This window comes from Chinchilla lanigera, unplaced genomic scaffold, assembly GCF_000276665.1.
Source record: "Chinchilla lanigera isolate Chin_1 unplaced genomic scaffold, ChiLan1.0 scaffold00036, whole genome shotgun sequence".
Classification (NCBI taxonomy): Eukaryota; Metazoa; Chordata; class Mammalia; order Rodentia; family Chinchillidae; genus Chinchilla; species Chinchilla lanigera.
In genome coordinates, this window is record NW_004955437.1 from 11,497,308 (window position 1) to 11,523,713 (window position 26,406).

Here is a 26,406-nt window from a genome sequence, read left to right on the forward strand (position 1 = left end):
GTCAATCAGAATGCACGGTCTGCGGACTCCATCTCCCAGAAGGCCCCGGGGTCCGGGCACCGCACTGGACCGCACCTCCGCCGGCCGCAGCAAGGGGCGATGTCTCTTGGCACCTGCTGGCCGGCTGACTCGCGCCGCTGTCCCACCTCGCTGGATGTCCGTCCCGGAAGACGAGGACTCGCCATCGCCGCTCGCGCAGCGATGGCCCCGCGCGAGCAAGTTCCTGCTGTCGGGCTGCGCGGCCACCGTGGCCGAGCTAGGTACGGGCTTCCGGCGGGCGGCTGCTGCGTCGCGGGAGGGATGAAGTGGGGATAGAGAAGGATGGAGGGACAGACGGAGAGAGGGATGGATGGAGGGGTGGATGGAGGGGTGGGTGGAGGGATGGAGAAGTGGAGGGATGGATGAAGGGAAGAATAGAGGGGTGGCTGGAGGGAAGGAAGGAGGAATGGATGAAGGGAGGGAGGGTAGGAGAGGTGAAGGGAAGGATGGGAGGGTGGATGGGGAATGAAGAGGTGGAGGAATGGATGTCAGGAAGGATGGAAGCGTAGAGGGATGGATGGTGGGATGAGGGGATGGAGAGAGGGAGGAAGGGGTGGAGAGATGGAGACGGATGCGGAGAGGGAGAGGGAGAGGGAGGGAAGGATGGAGGCGGCTCGGGCTTCGCCCCTGGATTGGGCAGGCCGATTGGGAAGGATGGGGCAGGCAGAGGGCCGAGGATCCTGGAGGTCTACCTTCTTTTGAGTCCGCAGGAGCCTCAGAAGTGCTCCTGTGCCTGGTGGGAATTTCTACACCCTCTCCTGCAATCATCTTCCCTTTCGCCAGGATGACCCTTTTAAAAACCATCCACCCTTCATCCTTGTTGGGAACGTCTCTGTCTTGGGATCACTGTGTCTTCCTGGACCAGGTTGTGAACCTGCCTTGTAGAGTGTCAGTTATTAACCATTCATTACTGAGCAGCTCCTTAACGTCTGCTAGTTTCCTGACCTCTTTTGAGTTGAACTCATCCATACCCTGTTTACCTTAAGGGAAATTACTGAGAAGTTAAGTATATATAAACGCTAAATCCAAGGCAGGGCACCTATTGATTGTGACATGATTATAATGACTACAGGACTAGGGCTAAGGTAGTGTGATTGAAAGGACCCTGATTTGACCTTCTTACAGGCTGCTGGGGAGACATGCAGAGAAAGACAATTACCATGTGCTGCTTATTATGATGAAGCTATTTTCAGGTCTCATAAGAGTTTAGAACAGTGATATCTCCCTGAGTCAGAGGAAACTTGAGACCACCTAGTGTAGGATTATGGTTCCTTTACATAAACCGTTGGTGTTTTTTCCTAGGGATTTGTGAGTAGAGTGCTGTAAATGTGTATTTCAAAATTACTTGTACATTTCTTTGCTCATCAAAAAGAAAAGAAATAGGGCTGGGGATTTAGCTCAGCGGCACAGCACCTGCCTGGCAAGTGCAAGGTCGTGAGTTCAATTCCTGGTACCGGGAAAAAAAAAAAAATCAAACAAAAAAAGAAAAGAAATAAGGTACATCTCTGATGTATTTGTCACTTGTAAATACATGTCAGTTCTGATCTAATGTGATTTTATTTTCTGCTTCTACCACAGCCTGCACATGTTCTCTCGTTTTGTCGTTTGTACTCTTTCACTCTTCCCCTTCCTTTGGCTTCTTGATTTTTTCCATCTCCTGTCAAAGCTGATGGAAAATTTTTATTTTTCATTGTTCTTACTGAAACAAAGAAATCTAAAATCAGATGGCTGAGTAATAGATGTATTTCCAGGTTTTTTTTAAACTGATGTTTCTCTGTGTGACTCAGTGGCTTTTATACAGGAACATTCCTCCTGTGAAAAATTCATGGAGAGAATTGTGCGGGGAATGTGGATGGGAGGCCAAGGAATCAAAATACGGGGTGGTTTTGAGTACAGCTTGATTCAGGATAAAAACTTGAAACATGAAATAACCAGAAAGAAGGAAAAACTAGCTTGAGAGGTTTCGTTTATGCTTAAATAGAGGTTTCTATTTCTTCAGGGGTTTTTTAGGTTCATATGCAATACAAAATGGTTTCAAGTCTCTACATACAAGTTACTTTTGTTTTAGGAAAACGATTGGCAAGATATTAACTTTCTGAAGCAAGTAGTAAAATTTAATATTCTTTGCCCCTCTCCTTGTTCTGTTTTCTCTTAAAGAAAGCATGCTCATTGAAAAGTCTTACATAATGTCAGTCATGTTCACAAACTTGTCTGAATGTCATTATTTCATTCAGACAAGTTATTCCAGACATTGTATACAGTTAAGAGCTTGGCATTCCTTATGTGGGTCAGGTAGCTTAACTGATAAGAAAAGATCTATCTCTAATTCAAAATATAAAGACAGTTTTTTACAAATACTTTTAGAAGGCCATGTACAAAACTTATCAGTATTGGAAAAAATTTAACCCATCACTTAACTGAAAGAATATTGAGCATGCTATCCTTGTATATGAAAGAAAATGTTATAATGTCTGCTGGATCTTCTATACCACAAACATCAGGTCTGTGGTTTGTTGGCATGTGAAAGTCATCCATGAAATTATGGAATTCAGCTTCATTTTGTGTTTACTGTAGCACACAAGAATAGATAGCACAGTTTCTAAAGTTGGATCTTAAATATCATGGCTGCCATCAGGGGTACACCACAGAAAATAGGTACTTTAAATTACTTCTCATTGGAAAGCAAAGTTTTAAAGTAGATTTTAGTCTGAACTTTCTGAATAAAAATCTCAAGGGTTGTCACTTTTTTTTTTTTACTGTTAATCTGGGATGATCTGGTGCAGTGCTTGTTACATTTTTGAGTGCTCAGAATCAAATGCTTCTAAACTCTCATCAGTCTTAGGAAAACATTAATCCTATGCTTTTAGAATTTTTTGTTTGTTTCTCTGAATGTTTTGGGTTTCCCCCCCTCATGTGTTCTTTTTTGTTAGCAACCTTTCCCCTCGATCTCACAAAAACTCGACTCCAAATGCAAGGAGAAGCCGCTCTGGCACGGTTGGGAGACAGTGCAAAAGAATCTGCCCCCTATAGGGGCATGGTACGCACAGCCCTAGGAATCGTCCAGGAGGAAGGCTTTCTAAAGCTTTGGCAAGGAGTGACACCCGCCATTTACAGACACGTAGGTATTTATCTTGATTCTAGCTGGTAAGTTTGTTATAAGTTCTGTGTTCGTCTCCTCTGCTTTTTAACTGTATCCCGAAACTAGTCGGGGCTTTTCCCCCCTACCTATATAACCAAAGAGCGCATGATCTTTGCAGAAGAAAAAAATGAACTACCAATTGTTATTAAGGAATCACTCCCTTTAGATTTTATAAATGCATGCTAAAGTATTGAGGGATGAGCTGTTGTGATGTCTGTAAAGTACTTTAAAATAAGCAAGGAAAAAAGAAGCACATTGTGCAATAATTTTAGCAGTTGATCGATTTTAATAGTAGATACAGAGTGAGTTGTACTATCATCTTCCCAACTTTCCTGTATGTTTGAAATTTTTCATAGTAAAAAGTTTTAAAGGTGTAAGATTGATATAATTTTCCTCTACTTCATAAACTTTAAACACAGAATTTAATGTTTTTATATTCTTTGAGAATTACTTGTTTACTATAATGCCAAGCCTCATGAATCTTTGCGCCATACATCAGTAGCCAGGCTGTGTGAAAGAGAACAGGGATCCCTGTCGAAGTCAACTCTAGCCGTAGGCTAAATGCAACACAGGTGACTTCTGCCTTACTAGGTCTGGAGGCCATTACTAGTAACTATGGCAGGAAAGTATCAGCTATGCCAATGTAAGCACTTCCTACTCTGCTCCCAAGGGGACTGAAATTACTAACTTCTCAGCTTGTGGGCAGGAGCAATAAACTTGCTTCTAAAGGAGCTGGACAGGTACAGCACTTTCTTCTCTGCCTTCACGTTTCCTTAGATGTGCAAGGACCTTTGGTCAGAAAAGTTCTAAGTTCTAATATTTATTGGCTTAATGTTTTTAAAGATTAGTTCTTCAAATCAGAAAGTTGGAGTGTATTCACCAACAGCTAGCCAGAATTGTGCAGAAACAGTTACTGTTTTGGACTTCATATATTTTTGGTTATCTTAAAATAGAAAATTAAACTTGAAATATTAAGCAAAGCTCTCTGAGTGAATACCATGTGTTGATTTTAGTGAGCTGATGTCCTATCTTTTAGAATATTTGTCTTCCATTATTGTTCTGAGTTTTGTTTCTTTTCATTTGTATTTTTGCTGATACATCATCTTACAGATTTCACTTCACATGTTTGAAACTTGACTGAAAAAATTATGTTAATGTAATAAATTCTTTAAAGAGATTATGTATGTTTATTCAGTGAAAATCACTATTGTGTACCAAGCTGTGAACCAGGGCCTTTGACATAATGCCGACATGCAGAACCTGCCTGTAGAATCTCATGTCTGGTGGAGCAAGAGCAACTTGATTGCTGTGTCAACATGTTGTGCTGGCCTTAAACATCAGAGGAGAGGCTAGAGAGCACTTTCTGAAAAACATATTCTTTGAGTTGAATCCCGAAAGATAGGGTAGAGTTAACAAAGCAGAGAAGGGAGAAACTATTCTAGAGAGATCAGACAATGTACAGAAAGGCCTGACACCTACAGGGTCATACCCCAGCTGGAGAAATACCAAGAAAACCTTGTGTCAGGAGTGTGTATCACAGCTACAGAGGGACGTTCCGGATCAGAATGTCCTCTTGCTTTATTAAGCAAAGAGCTGAATTTGCCTTTTTTAATGACCTGTTTTACAGTGTACTCAGGAGGTCGGATGGTCACTTATGAACATCTCCGAGAGGTTGTGTTTGGCAAAAATGAAGATGAGCATTATCCCCTTTGGTAAGTTTTGTGTCGAAAATAATACTTTCCGCTATAAAGGCATTTATTTTTATCTGTCAGATTTATGTAGAATTGTACATTTATGTTAAAATTGCCTTAAGTTATAATTTCTGGCATGTCCAGCCTAAGGCCCATCTTTCCTTTTGCTGTTGTTTTAAGTGACGAGGAATTTTCTTGGACTGCCTATGAAATACATAGTATCGTGTATATGCATAACAAAACTTCCTATTTTATATTTTTTACTGTAACATTAAAATAGAGGGCAAAAAGAAGGTTGGTTGGATATACCTGCTTGGATTGCATATTTTAATGGTCCTTTGAGTCACTTCCATCTTTGAGCCTCTGGAGACCTGGCTCTCAGATCTCTCAGTATCTCTTCTACATCTCTTTGTTACCTTTTCTTCTGCATAAGCCCCCTCCTGTGACTGCATTGGCCCCTGCACAATAGGCACCCAGTCTTAGGCATCAGTGTCCTCCAAAGGAAGAGTACAGTGCTGAGACAGAGCCTTGGGTGTTGACTGACTGGTGTCTGCTCTCCTAACCTTCACCTCTCCCATGCGTGAGCTCCTCAGCTGTGGGTGTGGCTCAGGTGCAAACCCTCCATCTCTAGACTTCCTGTCTGATTCAAACTTGTCCCTATAATGATAAACTTCATTATTCTGTAACTCTGAGACTCACTGTCATATGTTATTCCTTGCTGGTTCTGAACCCTAGTGACTTGGAGTGGGTGCCTCCTTTCTCCCTGTTGTGGAGGAACTCTAGACTTTAGGGTCAGGCAGAGAGGGTCTCAAATTCCCACTCTGCTGTTGTATGGCTTGAGAAAGTCTTCATCTGCTTTTCTTTCAGTTTCCTAGCTGTAGAAGTCAGACCTACTGGATGGCTTTTGTTTTGTTGTAGAAAAGATAATGTTTACAAATGCCTACCACTTACAACCATAAAAAATAGGTTACTATAAACAATGCATGTAGAACTCTCAACCAGTAAATCAATAAAAACATGAACACAATGGAAAAATATGGAAAGGATTTTGATAGTTCCCCTCAAAAGAAATAGAAATGTTCATTGAAAATGTAAAAATGTTCAACCTCGTCAATAACCAGGGAAATTAATTGAACTATCTTTATCAAACTGTAAGGGGAAATGCAAGCATCTATTTGTAGCATAAACTACTTGTTAAAAAGTTTAAATATGTGACCCTTTGGCCCAGCTCCTTCTGTGTGATTATAAGCATTCAGCGTAGTCTTGTGCACTGATGGCTGAGTTGCAAAAAGAAAGATGTGTTTAGTAATGGAAAGTTTCTTTAGAAAGAGAAATGTCTTTAATCCCGCTTTGTTTGGGACACTACTTAAACTGGTAGTTTTTACAATTTGGTTTACCAGCCTTTGTTAGGTAGATGACATCTATGCTGTTTTTATTCTCCTCGTCAGAATTAAACTGGAGTTAAATTATCTATTCAGGTGTTTATGTCTTTGAAGCAGGTGTTCCTTCCCTGTGGATTTCAGGGCATGTAAGGCTTGAAGCTTCAGATTTTTATTTTCATTCATTGTAGTCCACTAGCCCTGCTGTAAGTAAGCAAACCATGTACTTTCTTTTCCTGTGTGTATTTGGGTCTGTGCTTTGCTTCACTTTGTCTTAAATTCTTACCCAGGACTTGTACCAGCTTGGTATTAGTTCACTGTAAAATATGTTGAACTCACAGGCAACTTTTTAAAAGAAAACATGTCTCCTTTTGCAATTAGGAAATCAGTCATTGGAGGGATGATGGCTGGTGTAATTGGCCAGTTTTTAGCCAATCCAACTGATCTAGTGAAGGTTCAGATGCAAATGGAAGGAAAAAGAAAACTTGAAGGGAAACCCTTGAGGTACGTTTTCCATTTAACTGATACTTTCCTTTTTCCCCTTGCCTCCATCATAGTTCAAACAGTTACCTGGTCAACTTATTTTTGCAGTTCACTGATAGTATTAATGCCGCCAGCTAACCTGGGTCTCTTCTATACATGATGAAACATACATGTTCTCTGTCAGGCCAGTTACTTGTGTTTCTGACCCTTCCCTACTGCTCCCAGACTAGGCATTTAGACTTCTCCCCTACGCATGTTGTTCTACAGAAACTGATCATTAACGTTTGTCCTGGTGTGAACTCCAGCTTTGCCATTGTGGCTTGGTGTTGTGAAGTCACTAAACATTTCCAGTCTCTGTAGTTTCATCTTTAAGACAGGCTTTCTCAAAATGTTTTCATGACACTTAGTGAAGATGCTGGCTCCAAAAACCTGGCTTTTTCCTCTTTTTCTAAGAAAGAAGGAAAGTAACAAGGTCAGTCTTACAAATTGTTCCCACTTCCATGTCTGATCCCATTCCTGCTGCATCCCAACGCCCTCCTTAAGGATGTTTAAAGATTTTTTGATTATGCTTTTGTGATATAAAATGCAGATACATTATCCAAGAGGAGAAAAGACACAACTCTGACTAAGGAAGGAGTTTACAGAATGCCAGGGCCCATTTTCCCATTTTGGAATGACATGTAATTACTGAGTAGCAGGAAGAAATCACGCAGTCTTGGCTGGGTTGAAGGGGAAAACCGGTTGTTAGAATCCCAAAATCCCTGCAGTTTTAGTTGATTCCCCAGTTGTTTTCTTCTTTGTCTCGAACGTTGGAAAGTTCTGGGTTGTCTGTACTTAATGTAATAAACAACGTGAACCTTGGGACTATCCTAAAAATCCAAAGCCAACCTTTACTACACTTTAGCTTTGTAATAGCAATCAAGTTCTTTAACCATTCCAGCCACAGTTTTCTCAAGTGTAAATTGGAATAATAATGTATATACTTCATAGAGTTTTCAGGATTAAAATGCATCTTTTGAATATAAATGCCTGACACTAAATAGGTGGCCAATACATTTTAGCTATAATCATTGTTTGTGATTATCACTTTCCATGCCTCTTTATCACCACTGTAATTATTCATGTCAAAACTGACCGATTGTCTTTTGGGGAAGATCCAGAGCATGTAATGCCTGTGTAAAAACAACACAGCTAAAGCGAGAAAGGTGGCATTTGACTTTAGGTTTTTCTGACTATAAAAGCCCAGAATTTTCTTTTATAACAGGTTGCTGGGTTGGGTTCATGGTTCAGCATCAATTTTCATCTCTCTCCAGAAATATGAGCAAAATAAAAACAGGATAGTAAATTTTCAGAAATCTAAAATTACTCTAAGAATGCTTAGATTAGCCTTTCTACTTCTTTATCTAAAAATATTGTTTATTGTATGAGATTATATAAGAGCCAATGATTTTGTGTGTGTGTGTGTGTGTGTGTGTGTGTGTGTTTGTTTTCAGTGCTGGGGATTGAACCCAGGGCTTAGTGCATGCCAGGCAAGCACTACACTGAGCTGCCCCCAGCCCTGAGAGTCAGTGATTTTTTAATGCCATGTGGCAGAATTTAAAAACTTGCAGTTCCTCATCATCACCAGGAAAATGAACCCAGAAATCTTACAACTACTCTTTCCTTCTGTAGTTGGTATATCTACTGATGATCTGTCAAGAACAGTATTTTTAATCCTTGAAACAATCTGAAAAAAAGAAGGTAACACAATTTATAGTGATTTCTGTTAAAAATCTTTAAATCAAGTGTTGGCCTTTATGCTAAAGAATTAGGTTTATCTGGAAATTAGACTCGTGCATATTCTTTTAATTTAACAGTTTTGAATAAATATTACTGTACTCCAAATTGTGACAGCTACAGGTGAAGCTTATCCAAGACATTCTGTATGCAAGGATACATCATTTTTACACTTCATTTTTTATATTCCTTAGATTTCGTGGTGTGCATCATGCATTTGCAAAAATCTTAGCAGAAGGAGGAATACGTGGGCTGTGGGCCGGCTGGGTACCCAATATACAGAGAGCGGCGCTGGTAAACATGGGAGGTAATGGAAATGTTACTGGATTCCAAGAAGTCCTAGCTGTCTTGAGAGCTATAAGCTCTTGTATCAGGAATATGAATCTCTGTCTCTTCCCTTAACAGAGAACAAGGGTTTGAGTTTGTCTTGTCCGTGGCTTTCTCCAGTGACTAGAATAGCACCGGGTACGTGGTGGGCGCTGAGATACTTGGTGAACAATCGGATGTGCCTGTCCATTCTTGCCTTCATTAGTTTATTTCCTTATGTGTAGGGGGGGTAATCTGTATAAAACTCCAACATTATGTCACTCTCCTGTTTGAACCCTTTAATAGCTCTGTTTTCAGTAGAAAAAAGTATAAGAAGTTTGATGTAGAATAGTGGTTGGTACTGTTATTTATAATATGGGGCTTCAACTCAGCCTTTGGCTTGCAAAGGGATTTATCAGTTTGCATACAGAGATGGTGGGGTTGAGTTGACTTTGGGCCTAGCTGGACTCAAGGGTTCCAGTGATACAGTGGAGTGCCTGTCTCTTCCTCTTGCCTGTATTCTCCCTGCAGCTGTAGCTCTCCTTTCATTGTGGAGCACATTCTTGCACCAAGCCTAGCATATTCTCAACACAAAAGGCATTCAGTCTTGAACACACGAACATTGAAACCTTCTCTTTCTATTGCCAGATTTAACCACTTATGACACAGTGAAACACTACTTGGTTTTGAATACGCCACTTGAAGACAATATCATGACTCATGGTTTGTCCAGGTAAGTGTTTTAGTTTGACTCTGTTTTCTTCCTTGCATTGTTTCTTTCATTTTGGGGATAAATTCTAACTTTTGGTCTCTTTTGATCAGGCATCTAGTGGTATTGCCCTTAGAGAAAGATGGTAGTACATTTATAGAGTAATTTTCTTAAAGGAGAAAAGACAGATAAATCTGCAGTCAAATGAAACTGCAGATTAAAGATCCCAGAGAACTTCCACCTTGGTGGTAGCATCCTAAGGCAGGCTGGCAGTTACCTTCAGCCTAGTTCAGCAGATGAACCTGATATACCCTTTCTGTTAAGGGCACTGTGCTGCAGGCCCATGGATCCCGTACACAAGCAGAAGTCCTGCCCGGAGCTTCCACCAGGGGGAGCAAGATGAGTTAAATGCTGAGGGAGGGATGGCTCACTGAAGGACTGAGTAACCAATGGAAGGGCCCAGAATTAGATTACAGAAGATTATCTGAAGGGATGGGCTTTTCCTAGACAGGGACAGGAAGAAAGGTGTTTTGAGATGGGACACAATCTTACTCTCTTTACAACATAATTTCACATTCTCCATTACAGTGCATTCCTTTTTAGTATCCACTGTATTTAACTTATAGTCCTTTCTTTTAGCTTGCGAGGTTGGTTTCAAATCCTAGCTCCCTGTACGCTGCTGAGATAATCCAGAAGTGTACTGACATGTCCAGTCAATGATCCTTAAACACACCAAGAGCATCCCTGACTTGGGCTCTTGTTCCTGCTCTTGCATCTGTTTGTACCGCCGTTCCTACAGGGTTCTTCTAGGTGACCGCCTTCTGCTGCCACCCTGAAGCCTTTTCCTGTCTGCCTGTCATCACCCAGTGACTTGGTCACGCTTTCCTGTTTGATTTTCCATTGCATTTGTCAGCGTGTCAGATCACTGATTCCCCCTTGGCCTCTTCACACACAGAGCATGAGCTTCAGGCAGTGTCTTTCCTGTCCTTCCCTGTTTACCAGGGGGCCTAGACCAGCAAATGCGCAGTGCGTATTTATTGACTGCTGTTCTTTTTGTATTTTTTTTCTGCCTCTCCAGTGTATTCAGCATTAATTTTAAGCTAAAAGAGCATAACTATGAAGAATAGTACACTAACATATTTAGTATTCCATTCTTCTTTAATATCTCTTTCAATATCAGTTCCCCACTCTTAAAATTTAGAAGCTACTGTGTTTTGTCTTTCCGTTTCATTTATTTGTACTACAGTTTATGTTCTGGACTAGTGGCTTCTATTTTGGGAACACCAGCTGATGTCATCAAAAGCCGAATAATGAACCAGCCACGAGATAAACAAGGAAGGTAATTAGAAGCTCCTCAGTATTTGCAGGGTTGAATGTCAGTAATACTGTTCTTTAAAGACATAGTTATTCTTGACAGAAAGCTATTTATGTGTTTTTGTGTTTAATGAGGAAACTGTTTTTATGTAATTACCTGCTCTTTGATGAAAAAGTACTATGTATTTGGGGAAATAAGCTAAGTGACAGTAATACTGTTTAGATACAAGGTATTCATTGTGACTTTATTGTTTCCAAAGAGTGTTTGAGAGCATACTCTGCTGAGAATTCACAGAGCACTTTCTTCAGAAGCTTAGGACTTTCAGGTAACATGGAGAATTCAGTTTGATATAAAATAGTGTGCTCTCTCTGGAAGAGTCAGGCGGCACGAGTAAGTACAAGACCAGGGGTGCGGTGAGACAGAAGAATCAGCCATAGAGTTATCTTTAAACTCAAACGAAGCTATCTGCATCTATATGTATACTTAGATCTCTATCCACACGTAGTATAAGACGTTTCCTTAAGCTATGTTATGTGTTCTGTACATGTGCTTAGACAGAAACAACTTAACAAAGCTCTCTGGTTTCCTCCGTAGGGGGCTTTTGTACAAATCGTCGACCGACTGCTTGGTTCAAGCTGTTCAGGGTGAAGGGTTCATGAGTCTGTACAAAGGCTTTTTACCATCTTGGCTGCGAATGGTAAAGTTAGGATTCATTTCTTCTTTCTTATATTTAAGTTGGTGTCAATCCATACATGTTTTCCCTTTTCTCTTCCTATTTGTAGCACGGCCCAGCCCTCAAATCGAGGCCTAACTTTTCTTTGTAAAAATTGTTCTTAGTTTTCCTTTACCTCTTCTCAGAGTTGTATTGCCTTCCTTGGCAGATAAAGGTGAAATAAGTCACTGATAATGGCGCTTCGGTTCACAAACTCAGACCTCTCCATGATTCTGGTCACAAACTAGACTGGATGAGAATTGAATCAAATTTCCCCATGAGGTCAATATTGAACGTAACTATTGAATTTGATTTGGTTCTTATCCAACTTATTTTGTGACCAGAATAGTGAAAAGAATCAAGTTCCTGAACCGAGGTCCCACTGCACCTCCTTTAACAAATAGGGTACGAGTAGCCAATAGATAGGTCTCTCATAATATAAATCCTTCAGAAGTCTATCTAGCTCAAATATAATTGATTGGGATAGGTGCACAGATTTCACAGGACAGAACTTTCTTAGGAAAATTTTACTATTTCAAACAAAATTTGTTACTTTGATGGTAAGTGTTATATTACCTATTAATACTTACTGCCACACACACAAAAAAAACTTTACTTTGTAAAAAGCATTATATCATTCTTATGTGGTTTAGATGTTATTTTTTACTGACGTGAACTAAGGTATAGAATTAGGTGTGCTTAAGTAATGTAGCAAATATAATAAAGGTGAGAAATGCAAATCTTTTATAAGTTAGAAAATATTTTTAAAAAATAGATGAGTTATGGTTTAGAAATTCAAACACTCAAAGATTAATATAATATGTAATATTTTATATAGATTTAATAGAACACAACTCAGTGCAAAGCCCTGCACTGAGGATTTGCCAGGGATAACAAGCTGGAAGTGGCCCGTGTTTTGAGAAGAGTGCTAGGTGCTGTCCATGCTGTCTATACTGGGTGATTAAGCAGCCCTCCCTGGAGATGTTGGAACTGACATGTGAAAGAAGAGTAAGACCCAGCCAGATCAGAGGGACACAGAGAGCGACAGTGCGTGTGGACAGAGAGCTTGACGAGGACACGAGCTGCAGGATGCCCAGCGGGCCAGGGTGCCCAGGCTGCAGAAGAGCAGCTGGGGTGGGGGCAGCTGGAGGGGGGCAGAGGCAGGAAGGAGCGGGGCCTGGCATCTACAGCCATGGCCAGAGGAATCTGCATTCTCAGAAAGAGTTCTTGGGCTTCCCTGGGTTTGGAAAAGACCAGGAATAGTGATAAATGAGGATAAGTTGACAGTTTGCCGGTGGGGTAGCAGAAGGTGGTTGGAAAGGGTTTTAGGATTTAGGGAGGAGGTAGAGACATGACTGAGGACACGAGAATAGATGGGGAGGATAGGGAAATATCAGGCCCTGAGCACTTTGCCCAGATTAGGGTCTTTGGCAGGGAAGAAGGTTTGTAGTTTAGCTACAGACATTTGGGCATTTGGACACCCACAAGATGTCCAGATCGAGATGTCTGGGTGTCCAACTTGATATACAGGTCCGAGTCATAGTAGAGAAATAGGGATAGAGAGTCAGGTTTGAGCACTGCACACAGATAGTGGTCACTGAAACTTCAGGCATAACCGAACCCTGAGATTACCCAGGTGTATCTTAACACAAAAACAAGTAGCCAGATGAGAGCGCTTGCATGCGGCAGAGCCGGAAACTGACTACAGGTCGTGCCTAGCTCCAGCCCTTCTGTCTGTGCTGCAGTAGATGCTGAGATGCTCAAAATCTGTAGCTGGTTTACAGAAATGTTGAAAGAAGAGAAAGGGTATAGTGAAGAGAAGAATTAACAAAGAAAGGTCACTAACTGCCCAGATCTCCAGAACCTCCACCTTGTGGGTTTGCCCCGGTGTCGACTTGGTGACTCACAGCCCAAGAGCCTGACTCATAAGCTTCTCCAAGTAAATGGGCCTTGAAAATGCAGATTCACCAGCTGACTTCATGGACACCGATGGCTAGGCCAGAACCTCGTGCATGCTCACATTGCACACATGGTCCACGTGCTGGCGACGCCAGGGCAGCACACTCTATCCCAAAGTCAAGCGGTCTGAGGCTGCATGCTAACGCAATTGCCATAGAGAAAGCTTACTTTTACTTGTAAATCTATACATAAGAATATCAACCCAAAAGAGCACTTAGGGGTCTAGCTCCACAGTAACAGGCATAGGAAAGGACTCTACATTTTCCTAGCAGTTACAACAAAAGCCAGACCAGAGGAAACCACATGTACATCACAGGTAGCATCTGAGCTGTGCCAGGGAAAAAAACCCTGAGTAAATGTGGTAGACACCCACTACTGCTGTGAGAGGCTGGTAGCCCCCAGCCACTTCCTACCCACTTGATCCCGTTAAGCCTACTGGAACCCAGCCAAACTCCGTCACCATCCCTACTACCAGCTGGAGGTAGCCGGACCATGTGCTGCTCAGCACTGCTAAAGGCTTATTTCATTGGCCCTGTGACTTTGCTGCTACTGTGTTGCCATTGGCATGAAGAACTCTGATTACCTCAGCAATTAGGGGTGATTGCACCTGACTGCAGTGATGTTGGCTCACTTCATTTTTATTTTCATAAAAATAGAGTATTTTCACACCTTTATATTCCTTATTTTGCCTAAGTCTGACAAGATATGTTCTCCTAAGTCTACTATTTAATAAATTCTCAGCTTACCAATAAAACATAAAATGCTCGATATTTCCACGCATGACATATTAGGTTACAAACTCTTTACCAAAATCCATCTTGCATGCTAATTGCTTAAGCTTATATCTTGAGTAGGCTAGAGTTCTTCAGTAAGTCTTAATCAGAAATTAAATCCAGTTAGATCCTTTTTTTTTGTTCTGATATTTACCCCGTAGCATTTATGTCTTCTTCCAGCCTGTAGCCTTTTATAATTCCTCTAGAGATAGCTGTGTCTTTGTTCAATTCAAAGTTAAGCGTTGCAGGTGTTGTGAGACATCAGCTATTAGTGTTATGATCTAACTCATTAGAGATGTGTGACGTGTCAAGTCATCACAGTGCATGTACAAAACCCATGGGGCGGAGCTTACCTAAAAGTTAGGTGTCCTGAGTCCTAGCCCATCAGCCAGGATGGTCCAGTGGAAACCACTCTAGGCTGGACAACAGGAGCCTCTGGTTCAGCTCTACCCCACATCAGCAGGCATTTGACGGCTAAGCGTCAGTGCTCATCTGTAAAGTAGGGATATTATTACTTTTCCTTTCTTTTGTAAACTGCCTCTTAGGCAGTGATATATGATATATGAGACATTAAGACACTTTGTAAATTATAAAGTACTTTACAAAGGTAAAAGAGCAAATATTTGTTTGCAGCTTCAGCGGATTCAAAATGACTTTTGTCACTCAATGATGTAAATGCATATATGTAGACTATTGATCATTGCTTTGAAATATGCACTAACTTCTTTGGTTAATCTTTCAGACCCCTTGGTCATTGGTGTTCTGGCTTACTTATGAAAAAATCAGAGAGCTGAGTGGAGTCAGTCCATTTTAAGCCCTTACAGATACAGTGCTCAGTATTATTGAATGTGGGCATCTGCAACACACACCCCCTTATTTCTACCTCTTTAGGAAGACATTTTACTCCACTGAGACTGTGATTTATAGGGGGCAGCACTTTTTTTTCCCTCTGGAAACCCAAGTTCTCTTTGACTCCTCTTTTTGTCTAAAAGTGATCTAGTCCGATCTCACAAGACCACCCAGTGACCACCCAGCATCTTGTTTGTAAAGAAGAAGGGAACCCTGGCCACTTTCACCTTGGCAGGAAGGCCTGGCCTCTGACACCACTCTGTGTGAAGAGCTTGCTGGGAAGAGGAGGAGCGGGCAGGCACCAGCCTTTCGGATCTGAGCAGACGGCGGGATATAGAGGAATATATACATCTATATACATATATACACACCAGTGCTTCAGAAATATACCCAGCCTGCCCTGTCGGTTGTTATAGTTGAAGTTCGACAACTCGTTGTTCTGTTGTTAAAGTGTACATGGTATGAACTAAAGGGAGGCAAATGAAAGTTCATGAATAAACATTTTGAGTTTCCCTAGTATTGAAGGAAGTCATGTGCCTTTCCTTTTGAGGAGGATGAATGAAGTCAAGTTGAGATGATGTTTGCATTTCAAGGACGGACAAGGTTGATGTCCTTCCAGTCACTAGTGTCGCATTAATTGGCCTCTACACTTGCTAATAATAACTCCCTGACAGCCACAGACTGAGGGTCCTTGACAACAGTTCCCCTTACAACTCAGAATTGTCACCAGCTCGCAGCACTCCTGATCTATAACTGCAACTCGTGATCAAAGCTCAACTGTACAGGTCCTCCTACAAAGGACCTTTTGTGGCCAGCAGCCTTTCAGTGGTATTTAAAAAGCAAGACAGAAAGAAGCCAGCTAGTTGTGTGGGTCCTTTCGTAACCCCTCCCCTAGCACTAATGGCTCTAAGAGAGGGAGAGTAGGCAGAACTCAAAACATCACCCTACCACTGAATCTCCGTCTGATAAATCATCTTGCCTGAAATATGATAAACTCTGGTACACAGTTGTGTCTCCAACTTTCAAATTAAATTCCTTTTCTTATTTTAGAAAGGTAAGAAATTTTTTCAAGTTCACCAGCTCCCCTAAATCTTTAAAGAGTGGCATTTTGGATGGTTGATGTCAGGTATGGGTAGAGGCTGAAATTGTTGAAGTAGGAAAACTCAAGACAAGCAGGCCCAAGAAAGACTGGGCACTAACAAATTCAAATTTACAGTGGACAGGGTTGATGCTGGACGGAAAATCTACAAGTTCCATGTGGTGAAACCAATGTATAGAAAAGCATCTACAAGTTCCATGTGGTGGGACCAATGTATAATCACTGCCATTTTCCAAGGGAGAGTACACTTTAAAATGTATTCTAATGTGCTGTGCTAATATGTAGTAGCTTATCATTTTTCTAGCTGCAGAATGTGGAGTTTAATCTCTTCAAAGCTTTGAATTGTCTATTTTCCTGTTGTGTCTGTCAATCTGTAATTAAGTTGTCAAATATATTTCATATCTATATTATGTGCTTAAATTCCCAAGTGTTCTGCATTGAACTGCCTTGGGGAAACTGGTTTTTTTATGTTTTGTAATTTTTAAAGTTATGTAAAAACTTCATCAAAATAATTATATGTAAATTGAACCATGAAAAATTGATGTAGCTCTATTCTTTAGGGGAGGGGGCATGTGGGATTAAAACATTGCTTAAATACTGACACTGTTCCTTGGTATCCAAATCAATGTGAATAACTGAGATTTTTACCCTAAATAAATGATTCCCTGAGAACACTGGTTTAATTTAATCTTATGCGGTAGGAGACTGAGGCCCAAGAAGTACTGCCAGCTCCCAACACCAAAAGTGATTTAGTAGCAGAACCAGGACAAAAATGCAGAACTCCTACAAATTAGGATTATAGCAAGGGACAGTTACCATGCACCATTTAAGTACCAAGTGAATATTTTTTACCATCTTCACAATGGGCCAGGTCAGTGCTCTTGATCTTCCAAAATTTTTTCCAAGTTTTTTACGGCTTTTTTTTGGTCTCAGTCATTTTGAATTGCCCCCAGTGTAAACTTTAGAATGGAGTCACTGTGGTCCTTCAGTTTGACCCTTGACCCTTCAAAATCTGACCAGATATCGTATATATAGCGTATATCGCATCACATTCCTCAGGGATCTGGGAAATTTGCTTTATTTTTGTGAAATTGGAACCTTCTTGTTCCTTTGCACACAGTCCATGGTAAATACAAAGAGTACAGCTCTCTGAGTTTGTGTCTGTGTTCATGGATGGGACAATTCCTCACTTCAGTTTTGCTCTTTCTCTTGGGCTCAATATTAATAATTCTTCCCATTTACATTCCTTTTGTTTTGCTATCATATTCTTTCTCTTAAGTGCTTTTTTCTTATTGAAAAGTATGTGCACTTAATTACATATAGTTCTCTGTTCTTTAATTAACATATATCATTAAAGAGGTAGCTTTTCTTTAATTTTCTCGTAGGAGTAGTGTGTGTTTTCCTGGGGCTCTGCATCCTGTTTTGTGGTAACCCACTAGTGAGAAGAACATATTTTGTGTTTTTATTTGAATTTCTGCTCACTTTTGTCGCATTCTTTGCTGTTAAATCCTCAGAAAATTGACTATGACTATGGTATATATAACATAAATCATCTCATTTTGTCTTCATTATTTTAAGAACTTTGTGACTCAGGAGTGTGAAACTCTACTTCCACTTTGTTCACAAAAAGAAACAAATTCAGGGACTTTTACAAGGAAAATAATTTGCTGTTCTGTCATCTTCAAATCTCCGAGCACATGTGTTTATAATGGATATGTGTGTTTTCCTGTTGATGAGAACAAAGAAAACATTCCTTCAGGACTTCCCTTAGAAAAATGCTTAATTTTAGTATTTGGTTTAAAAGTGAGGGGGGTTAATAAAGGATTTTCCCCCCAATTAAACCAGCACTGTAAAGACAATTACCAAATATAGATATATATTATTGAATGCTAGGAAAGGTGGAAAGAAAGCAACCTGAACTGTACAGACCATTACTGTGTATTGGGCTCTCTTAACAGAGTGCCCTCCCTTTTGTGGATTTCCATTTCTTTGTAAGATGAAGTGACCCCTGGAGTCTTAACCTTGTCTAGCCTTAAAGGGGAACATTGATGGCATGTTTTAAAAATAGGGCTTACCTTTTTATTGGGATTTATTTTCTCATATGTGGAGATTGAGTTTGTTACACTTGAAGACTTTCAAGTGTAACAAACTTAGGTAGCTGGACTGTCTCATCTTGAAATCTGTCTTAGGGAGAAAGACACCTCTGGCCTTCTTCCTTCAGACACCTCTGGGCAGGTCACCCCCTATTCTCCCTCCAGTTGCTCCTTCCCATTCATAATGTAAAACTTTCATGCCATATGCAGGCACTGCATCCAGCCCCCTCAGCTTTTCAGCCTGTGCTTTCCATGCACGCCAGCTTCTGCAGAAGCGATGGTGTACCTCTTGCCCTGAGACCCTACACTGGGTGCTCCCATGCTGTGTGCCCTGCCATCCACTGCTCCTCTCCCACCATTGCCCATCATGTTCATCTTCACTGTCAAGTCCAACCCCACTTCTGTGTCTAAGATGATCCCCTCTGCTGCTATGGAAGTCTTGGACACCTTCAACACCTCTGCACGGGGGCTTCCTGCTGCTAGACATACGATGCCACTTCCCCAGTAGACGACCAGCTGCTCGCCAGCAAGGATCTGGAATACTTGTCTGATACCTCATAAACTCTACAGAAGGGTCACGGAGATGGTCTTGGTAGAAGTAGGTGGGGTTTATTTTTGGGTGGGGGGTGTAGAGAGAAGAGTTACATACAGAGGAGTAAGTCGTATTTTTTCTCCGGCCTTCAGAAAAATTGTTGGGTGACACTTCTAATTTTGTCAACTGGTTTAGCATGTGAAATACTTAATTTCCTTTTCAAAAGATCATATACGTTTAAATATTTCATAATTTTAGGAAGTATCACCATCAATTTAATATCTATTCTACAAGAGCTAGAATCCAGTAGTTTTAAATAATATAACATTGGGTTAGTAGTTGATTAGTAGTTAATGAGTAAATAATGTATTTCCATTATTCTTCCTTGTAGAGGCTGCATGGAAATGATACTGCTGCTTGGCCTTCGTAGGTACCTACAAATGCACATGCACCTGCTCAGGTGTTTTGTGATTTCTGAATTTTGAGGGATACGTGGTCATATTTCTTTCCCCATACTTTACCCCCAGCAGGCTGCTGTGACTGTCAGCTGCAGTGAGAGCCACTTGGAAGGTTTGCTAAGTGCAGATGAAGATGTTCAAAGTGGTCTGTTTGCTGGTCATATCTGGTAACAGGAATATATGTGAGTAAACATATTGTGCTGTTCTGATTTTTAAAAATAAATTTTAACATGCCTAATTGGTTGTTATCAAGGGTTTTTTTCCCCCTGCTGTGGTTTGGAGTTAGTGTGCAAATTAAAAAGTGGAGACATGGTTTATTTTTAAAACCTGAATCTTTACTGCTTTGCAAGTTAGCAAAAATTTAGAAAGTGGAATTGAATATTCAAGAATAAGTTCATCAGGAAAAAATGAAAAGCGTTTAGAGAAATCAACATTTATTCATTTAGCTAATATGTATTGTCTCTACCCCAGGCTAGATTCAGTAACACAAGGATTGGGTATGGGTAGTCACCCAACACACGCTATCACCAAAGGGTGACACGGGGTGATATGAGGCCACACCCGGTGGCCTCTGATCTGGACAGACCGAAGACACTGTGATTTGCACTGTCAGGCCAGGGTCTTACGAAGCACACAGTGTGTGTGTCAGAGAAGCTCCCAGGGATGTGTGTGATTTTGCACATGCATACATCTGGAATGCAGGCGCATCCTGGGAGCCTCTCACACAGTTCGCTTCGGTTCCCAGGCCACCTCCGCCTGGAGGTTCCAAAGGGTGTCCAGGGGAGAGGCAGGTGTAGGAACAAGTACTGGATCCGAGGCTGCGGACACTGCGAGCCTAAAGACCTCCTGTGGCCAGGCCACATGGTGCTAGCTCAGAACACACCAAGAGCACCTTCTTAAGTGGGTCGTGGGGCCCAGGACCTGAGGGGAAGGAGTATTTGCCATGCCCCCTCTCTCCTTATGGTCCCTTATGGACGTAGGGAGACCACATAGGGTCAGCTACTTCCTGGGGGCCCCCCGCGCCCGCGTCCTCCATGTGCGCATGCGCCCTAGAGTCTGGCCGTTCGCTGCCCAACGCCCAGCACGCGCCCTAGTAGGCGCAAGCACTCAGGGAGCCCTCTGGGGACTAGCTGGAGGGACGCGGCAGCAGTGATTTCGGGCCAGGTCCTTATCGTGGAGCCCAGGCAGGTTGTGCCCCCGCGGGCTCCTACGCGCCCCTCCAGGCCGGGTCTCCTGAGCTCAGCTGGTCCTACCCATCCCCCCCGCCCGGTCCCGTGTGGCCCCTACCTCTGCCCACCGCGCCGGTCACCATGAGCTGGGTACCGCCGCCCGGGACCTGGCTGGCGCTGCGGGTGTGCTCGGTGGACTCGCGCCCCGACTCGGTGCCCGCGGTGCTGCGGATGCGGCCCGGAGGCCCCAAGGCGAACGGCGAGGCGCTGAGCTGCGTGCTGGCCGGCCTGGTGCCTGCCGGGTACGGCGCGGGGGAGCCGCCGCGCTGGGCGCCGGACGCCGTGAGCTTCCTGAGCGCCCTGCGGGGCCGCGAGATGCGCGGCCGGATAGCGGAGGTGCTAACCTCGCCGCGGCCGCTGGTGTTACTGGACTTGCCTGCCGTGGCGCAACGCATGCAGGAGCTGGGCCTGGCGCGCCAGGTGCCCGACAGCCTCTTCCGCCCTCTGCTGGAGCGCCACCTGCTGCGCCGCGCGCCCGAGCCACCCGGCCCCGACTACTTCTACCCGCAACTGCAGCGAGGCGTCACGGAGCCCGTGGTGGTCACGCACGTGTGCCACCCGCTGCGCGTGCACTGCCAGCTCCGCGGGCTGGCGCAGGAGATCCGCCTGCTGTCGGAGAGCATGGCACAGGCCTACGGTGGCGCCCCGGGAACGCCTGATGTTGCCAGGCCGGGGGCCCCCGATGACAGCCCGGATGACAGCCCCGACGAGAGCCCGGATAAGCCGGGTGCACCCTGCGCCGCCTGCGGGCCCGACGGGCGATGGCACCGGGCGCTGCTACTGACCACGCTGCGGGCGCGGCGCTGTGCGCAGGTGCTGCTCGTGGACCTGGGGCGCCAAGAGCTCGCGAGCCGCGCCCGCTTGCGACCCCTGCTGCCTGAGCATTTCCGCATGCCGGTGGTCACCTACCCGTGTGCCCTGCTCGGGCTCTGGGATGGCGGGCGGGGCTGGTCCCGCGCGCAGGTCCGCGAACTGCGGGCGCTGCTGCTGGACCGTGCGTTGAGTGCTAAGATCGAGTTCTACTGTGCCTTCGAGCATGTGTACTATGTCACCCTGTATGGCGATGACGGCGTCAACCTCAACCGTGTGTTCGGGGAGCAGACGTGCTCCTTGACCGACCAGTTCCTGCAGAGCTCAGGAAAGGAAGAAGAGGAAGAGCAGGAAGAAGACGATGAAGAGGATGGAGAACAGGAGGAGGACCCAGGAACGCAGGTGGGGGCCCCGGACGCTGCCCTCCCAGGCTTAAGGTCGGTCAGGCTGAAGCCCAGCACTTTCTACGATGCCCAGGTGGAGTTTGTCACCAGCCCCTCCGAGTTCTGGATCCGCTTGAAGAAACACAGCAGCCCCTTCAGCAGGCTATCGAGGAGGATGTGCAGTTTCTACACCCTGGCCAGCAAGCTGGAGGGTGTTGTCCTGAAACCTGAGGCCGAAGACCTCTGCTGCGTCAAATGGAAAGACAATGGCTATTACCGGGCCATTGTCACCAAACTTGGTGACAAGACTGCGGAGGTCTTCCTGGCTGACCGGGGCAACACAGAGCAAGTGGACTTGGGTGATCTACGGATGCTGCTCGCCCAGTTCAGGCGGCTGCCCGCGCTGGCCCTGAAGTGCACCCTTGCGGATGTGTGGCCTTTGGGAACAGCTTGGAGCCAGGAGGCGATCTCCTTCTTCAAAAAGACTGTGTTGCACAAAGAGCTGGTCATCCACACCCTGGATAAGCGAGCGCAGCAGTATGTCATAGAGATTCTGGATGAGTCAAGAACAGGGGAAGAGAACATCGGGAAGGTGATTGCTCAAGCTGGCTATGCCAGGTATCAGGAGTTTGATGCCACAGAAGGCATGGCAGTCCATGCGCACTCCCTGGAGCGAAATTCAGACCATTTCATTGCTGAGAATGACAAAATACCTTCTGCCACAAAGGTAGAAGAACAGATATCGGAGAGAGATAAAACTCAGTCTGTTTCAGAAGCTGTGATAAGTGCAATCACAGTTAAAAACATTTCAACTGGAGGAGTTGTACAGGAAAAAGGGAATGTAGTGTCTGTTTATTCTTCTCTGACACCACCGGGCTTCTTGACAATGAAGCTGGGGTCCTCTTCGATAAAGCTAGAGGTTGGAAGTACAGTAAAGGTCAAAGTGTCTCATGTTGAAAACCCTGGGGATTTCTGGTGTCAGCTGGCCAGGAACCTACACAAATTTAAAGCCCTAATGTATGACATTGAGGACTATTGCAAAACCACAGCAGCCCCTTACCAGGGGGCCTCCCCTGCTTGTTTGGCAAAGCGGGCAGCAAGTGGAGAGTGGTCCAGAGCCCTGGTGACAGGAGCACTGTCTGAGGAGCATGTCAGAGTACACTTTGTAGATTATGGAGACACAGATGTGGTCTCTGTGAAGAACATTTATTCAACTAGTGACAGGTTTCTCAAGGTTACAGGTTTGGCTTTCCGGTGTAGTCTTTATAATTTAATTCAACCAACTGGTGAAAGTCCCTTTGTTTGGGATGAAAAGGCGACACAAGCCTTCAGTGAATTTGTGCATAATGCACTGCAAAACTATCTAGAATTAAAATGCACAATATTTGCCGTGGTCTCGGTACATAATGAACAGTTTAATGTTGTGGATTTGCTGACACCTTTTCAGAGCGCATGCTACACTTTGGTAGAAAAGAGACTTGCAAGACCTGTAAACCTTCAGAAGCCTCTGGAGTCTTCTGTTCAGCTACATTCCTACTACTATTCTGCACATGACGTGAAAATTGGAAGTGAGGAATCAGTGTATATAACGCACGTTGATGATCCTTGGACATTTTATTGCCAGCTAGCAAAAAATGTGGATATTTTAAAACATTTGTCATGTCATATAACACAACTAATTAAAGTTTTACCTAGTACACAAACATTGTCCTTGACCTGTGGAAGCTTATGCCTTGCCAGATATACTGATGGCAACTGGTACCGTGGACTAGTGATTGAGCAAGAACCGACTAAAGTCTTCTTTGTTGATTTTGGGAATGTTTATGTGACAAGTGATAATCTGCTTCCAATTCCTCATGATGCATATGAAGTTTTGCTTTTGCCTATGCAGGCTGTGAAATGTTCATTATCTGATATTCCTGATCGAATGCCAGAGGAAGTTACGTCATGGTTTCAGGATACTGTTTTAGATAAGCCAATGAAGGCCTTAGTTGTAGCAAAGGATCCAGATGGAAGACTGATTATAGAGCTATATGATGACTGTATTCAAATCAATGCTATTATCAATGAGAAGTTTGGGCTACTTGGTCACAAAGCTACAACAAGGGGCAAAGAGAAAGAAAGTGAAACACTCCGCTCCACAACTGAATCTCTCAAAGAAAATAGTGAAACTGTGAACTTTTCATCTATGGAGCATTCAAGTAAATCAGCGGAGAACCAGTCACACACTTTAGAGAGTTTGGGAGAATCATTCAAGCCTATGACCAGCTCATCATGGAATAAGCTCAGACATTTACAAAATTCAACAAAGACCAACTGTGTCACTCACCATCAGTGCTCTATGGGAAACAAAAATCAACAAGTATTGCTATTTACTAGAGAAAAGGAAGACATTTTTGATGACCCACCTTTGAAAGCCACAAAACCAGAAGCCATCCTGTCAGAGAAAATAGAAGAGTCATATAACAAAGATCTGCCTCTCAAATTCTATGAGTTCCCACAGAAGACGATAATGCCGGGCTTTAAAACAACTGTATATATTTCACATATTAATGACCCTTCTGACTTTTACGTTCAGCTAACAGAAGATGAAGCTGAAATTAATCATCTTTCAGAGAGATTAAATGACGTGAAAACAAGACCCCAGCATTATGCAGGTCCTTTGCAAAAGGGAGACGTAATATGTGCCGTCTTCTCCGAAGATAGTTTATGGTATCGTGCTGTGGTCAAGGAGCAAAAACCCGACAACCTTCTCTCTGTGCAGTTTATTGACTATGGAAATATTTCCATGGTCCACACTGACAACATCGGTAGGCTTGACCCCATGAATGCATTGTTACCACAACTGTGCATTCAGTGTTCGCTAAAGGGACTTTGGGTTCCTGACACTGTCAAGTGCAAAGAAGTGACGCATTACTTCTCCCAAAGGACGGATGAGGCTCAGATAAGATGCGAATTTGTTACACTTCAAGAGAAATGGGAAGTTATTCTTGCTGATAAACATGGGATTATAGCAGAAGATATGATTAGCAGGTATACTTTCAGTAGAGAACCTCAAATATGTCTTTCTACCCAAATAATTAAAGGTGACTATGCCAAGTCTGCTCATAAGTCAGATATTGACACTACAGTGTTGCTCAACTGGCATAATCCCCAAATGAAGATGGTAAGAGCTTATGCCATGGTTGTAGATGGACCTGAGTATTTCTGGTGTCAGTTTGCTGATACTGAGAAACTTCGGTATTTAGAAGTTGGAATACAAACTGCTACAAAGCAGACCGTAGATTGGAGAGACAGTGTCCGATGTCCTCGCATTGGAAATCCTTGTATGGTAAAATATAGAGAAGATGGGCATTATTATAGAGCACTCATCACTGATATTCGTGAAGATCATCTTTTGTCTGTCAGGCTTATAGACTTTGGGAACGTTGAAGACTGTGTGGACCCAAAAACGGTCTTGAATATTCCTCCTGAGCTCTTATCCATTCCCATGCAGGCCTTTCCATGTTGCCTTTCAGGATTTAACATTTCAGAAGGCTCCTGTCCTCAACAGGGAAATGATTATTTTTATGAACTAGTCACAGAAGATGTGTTGGAGATAACAATTTTAGAAATCAAGAGGGATGTTTGTGACGTCCCTTTAGCAGTTGTTGACTTGAGAAGCAAAGGTGAAAGTATTAATGAGAAAATGAAGAAATATTCAAAAATTAACATTGCTAAGAGCTTTCTGCCTTATCAGAAAGATGGGCCAGAGATCAAGGGAGCCCTTGGGTACCCCCAGCCTGATGTTGGATTTAAGAAACTAAGTAATAAAGTTGTGCAAGGTAAAGCCTTGCACGTGGAACCACAAGCAGATGAGCTTTCTGAAAGGATTGCAAAAGATTTAAACATTGAAACCAAACCGAGCAGATTCTGTGACCTTGGAACTGATAACATTTTTAAGGCTTTTGAAAACCCTTGTGAAGCTGGAACTGGTTCTGTCCTAGAAGCCAGAGAAGAGTGCTACTTGGGTGACCGGGCAGTGTTTGATGATGAGTTCCTGGTTACAGAATTTAACACATTATTGCCACGTGCCAGTGAAACCACAGAGAGCTTAGAACTGAATTCCTTTGAGGTTCCACTTTCCCCTGATGAAGACTTGAAAGAATTCGTGGAACTAGAATCCCTTCAGTTACAGCCTTCTCCCATCAGGGATGAAGACAAAGAGGATCTAAGCCTGCAGCCACCAATTATGCCACTCTCCAGAGGCTGTGACACGAAAGCTACCCTGGAGCCATTTCCAGTGCAGCTTCCCCACAGCTGTGAGTCTGAGACACAGCCAGAAATGGAACTTCCCAAAGCCCCACTGTCTCCTGAGCACGTTGTGGGCCCCCCGTCTGTACCGGTTGGTGAGAAAGCCCAAGAGGCTGGGTGTGTGGAGGGTGCAAGAGAGGCAGGCTGTGGAAACCCTGTGGATGACCAGCTCAGGGTGCCCGTGCATCTCCACGAGGAGAACCGTGACCCCACGATGCATGCAGAAACAAGTCTGTTTGAGGAGAAACTCCCAGAATACAAAAACATGGATGCCATTTCATCCTTAATACCTTTGCTCCCTCAAGAAGGACTCAGAGACAGAAAGAAACAAAGTCATGCTTCACCAGATAGTGGCTTAGGTATGTGAGTTTGTTTTCTT

At 43.3% G+C, this 26,406-nt stretch overlaps 2 protein-coding genes and 1 long non-coding RNA gene across 5 annotated transcripts in view; 2 read left to right on the plus strand and 1 right to left on the minus strand.

Annotated features, from left to right (window-relative positions):
- Slc25a27 (solute carrier family 25, member 27) lies at nucleotides 1-16,901 on the plus strand. Of its 2 annotated transcripts, none has more exons than XM_005389860.2 (9): nucleotides 1-260; nucleotides 2,970-3,161; nucleotides 4,806-4,890; nucleotides 6,630-6,752; nucleotides 8,702-8,814; nucleotides 9,462-9,546; nucleotides 10,769-10,861; nucleotides 11,432-11,534; nucleotides 15,024-16,901. In XM_005389860.2, the coding sequence occupies exons 1-9, from the start codon at nucleotides 11-13 to the stop codon at nucleotides 15,093-15,095; spliced, it is 1,116 nt and encodes a 371-aa protein (XP_005389917.1). In that variant the 5' UTR covers nucleotides 1-10; the 3' UTR covers nucleotides 15,096-16,901. The 2 variants fall into 2 exon arrangements, with proteins under 2 accessions (XP_005389917.1, XP_005389919.1); XM_005389862.2 differs by having other exon boundaries at nucleotides 15,274-16,901.
- Nucleotides 14,635-20,687, minus strand: LOC106149124. Its single transcript, XR_001235084.1, has 2 exons — nucleotides 20,600-20,687; nucleotides 14,635-14,773 (listed from the first exon to the last, which is right to left on the minus strand). It is a non-coding gene; the product is annotated as an uncharacterized LOC106149124 (long non-coding RNA).
- Nucleotides 19,787-26,406, plus strand: part of Tdrd6 (tudor domain containing 6) — a 14,723-nt gene continuing 8,103 nt past the window's right edge. Inside the window, exon 1 of one of the 2 annotated variants that reach the window (XM_013516994.1) lies at nucleotides 19,787-26,386. In XM_013516994.1, coding sequence (XP_013372448.1) covers nucleotides 20,623-26,386 — 5,764 coding nt within the window. In that variant the 5' untranslated portion in view covers nucleotides 19,787-20,622. The remainder of the gene's footprint in view (nucleotides 26,387-26,406) is intronic. The other variant, XM_005389858.2, reaches the window with a different exon arrangement.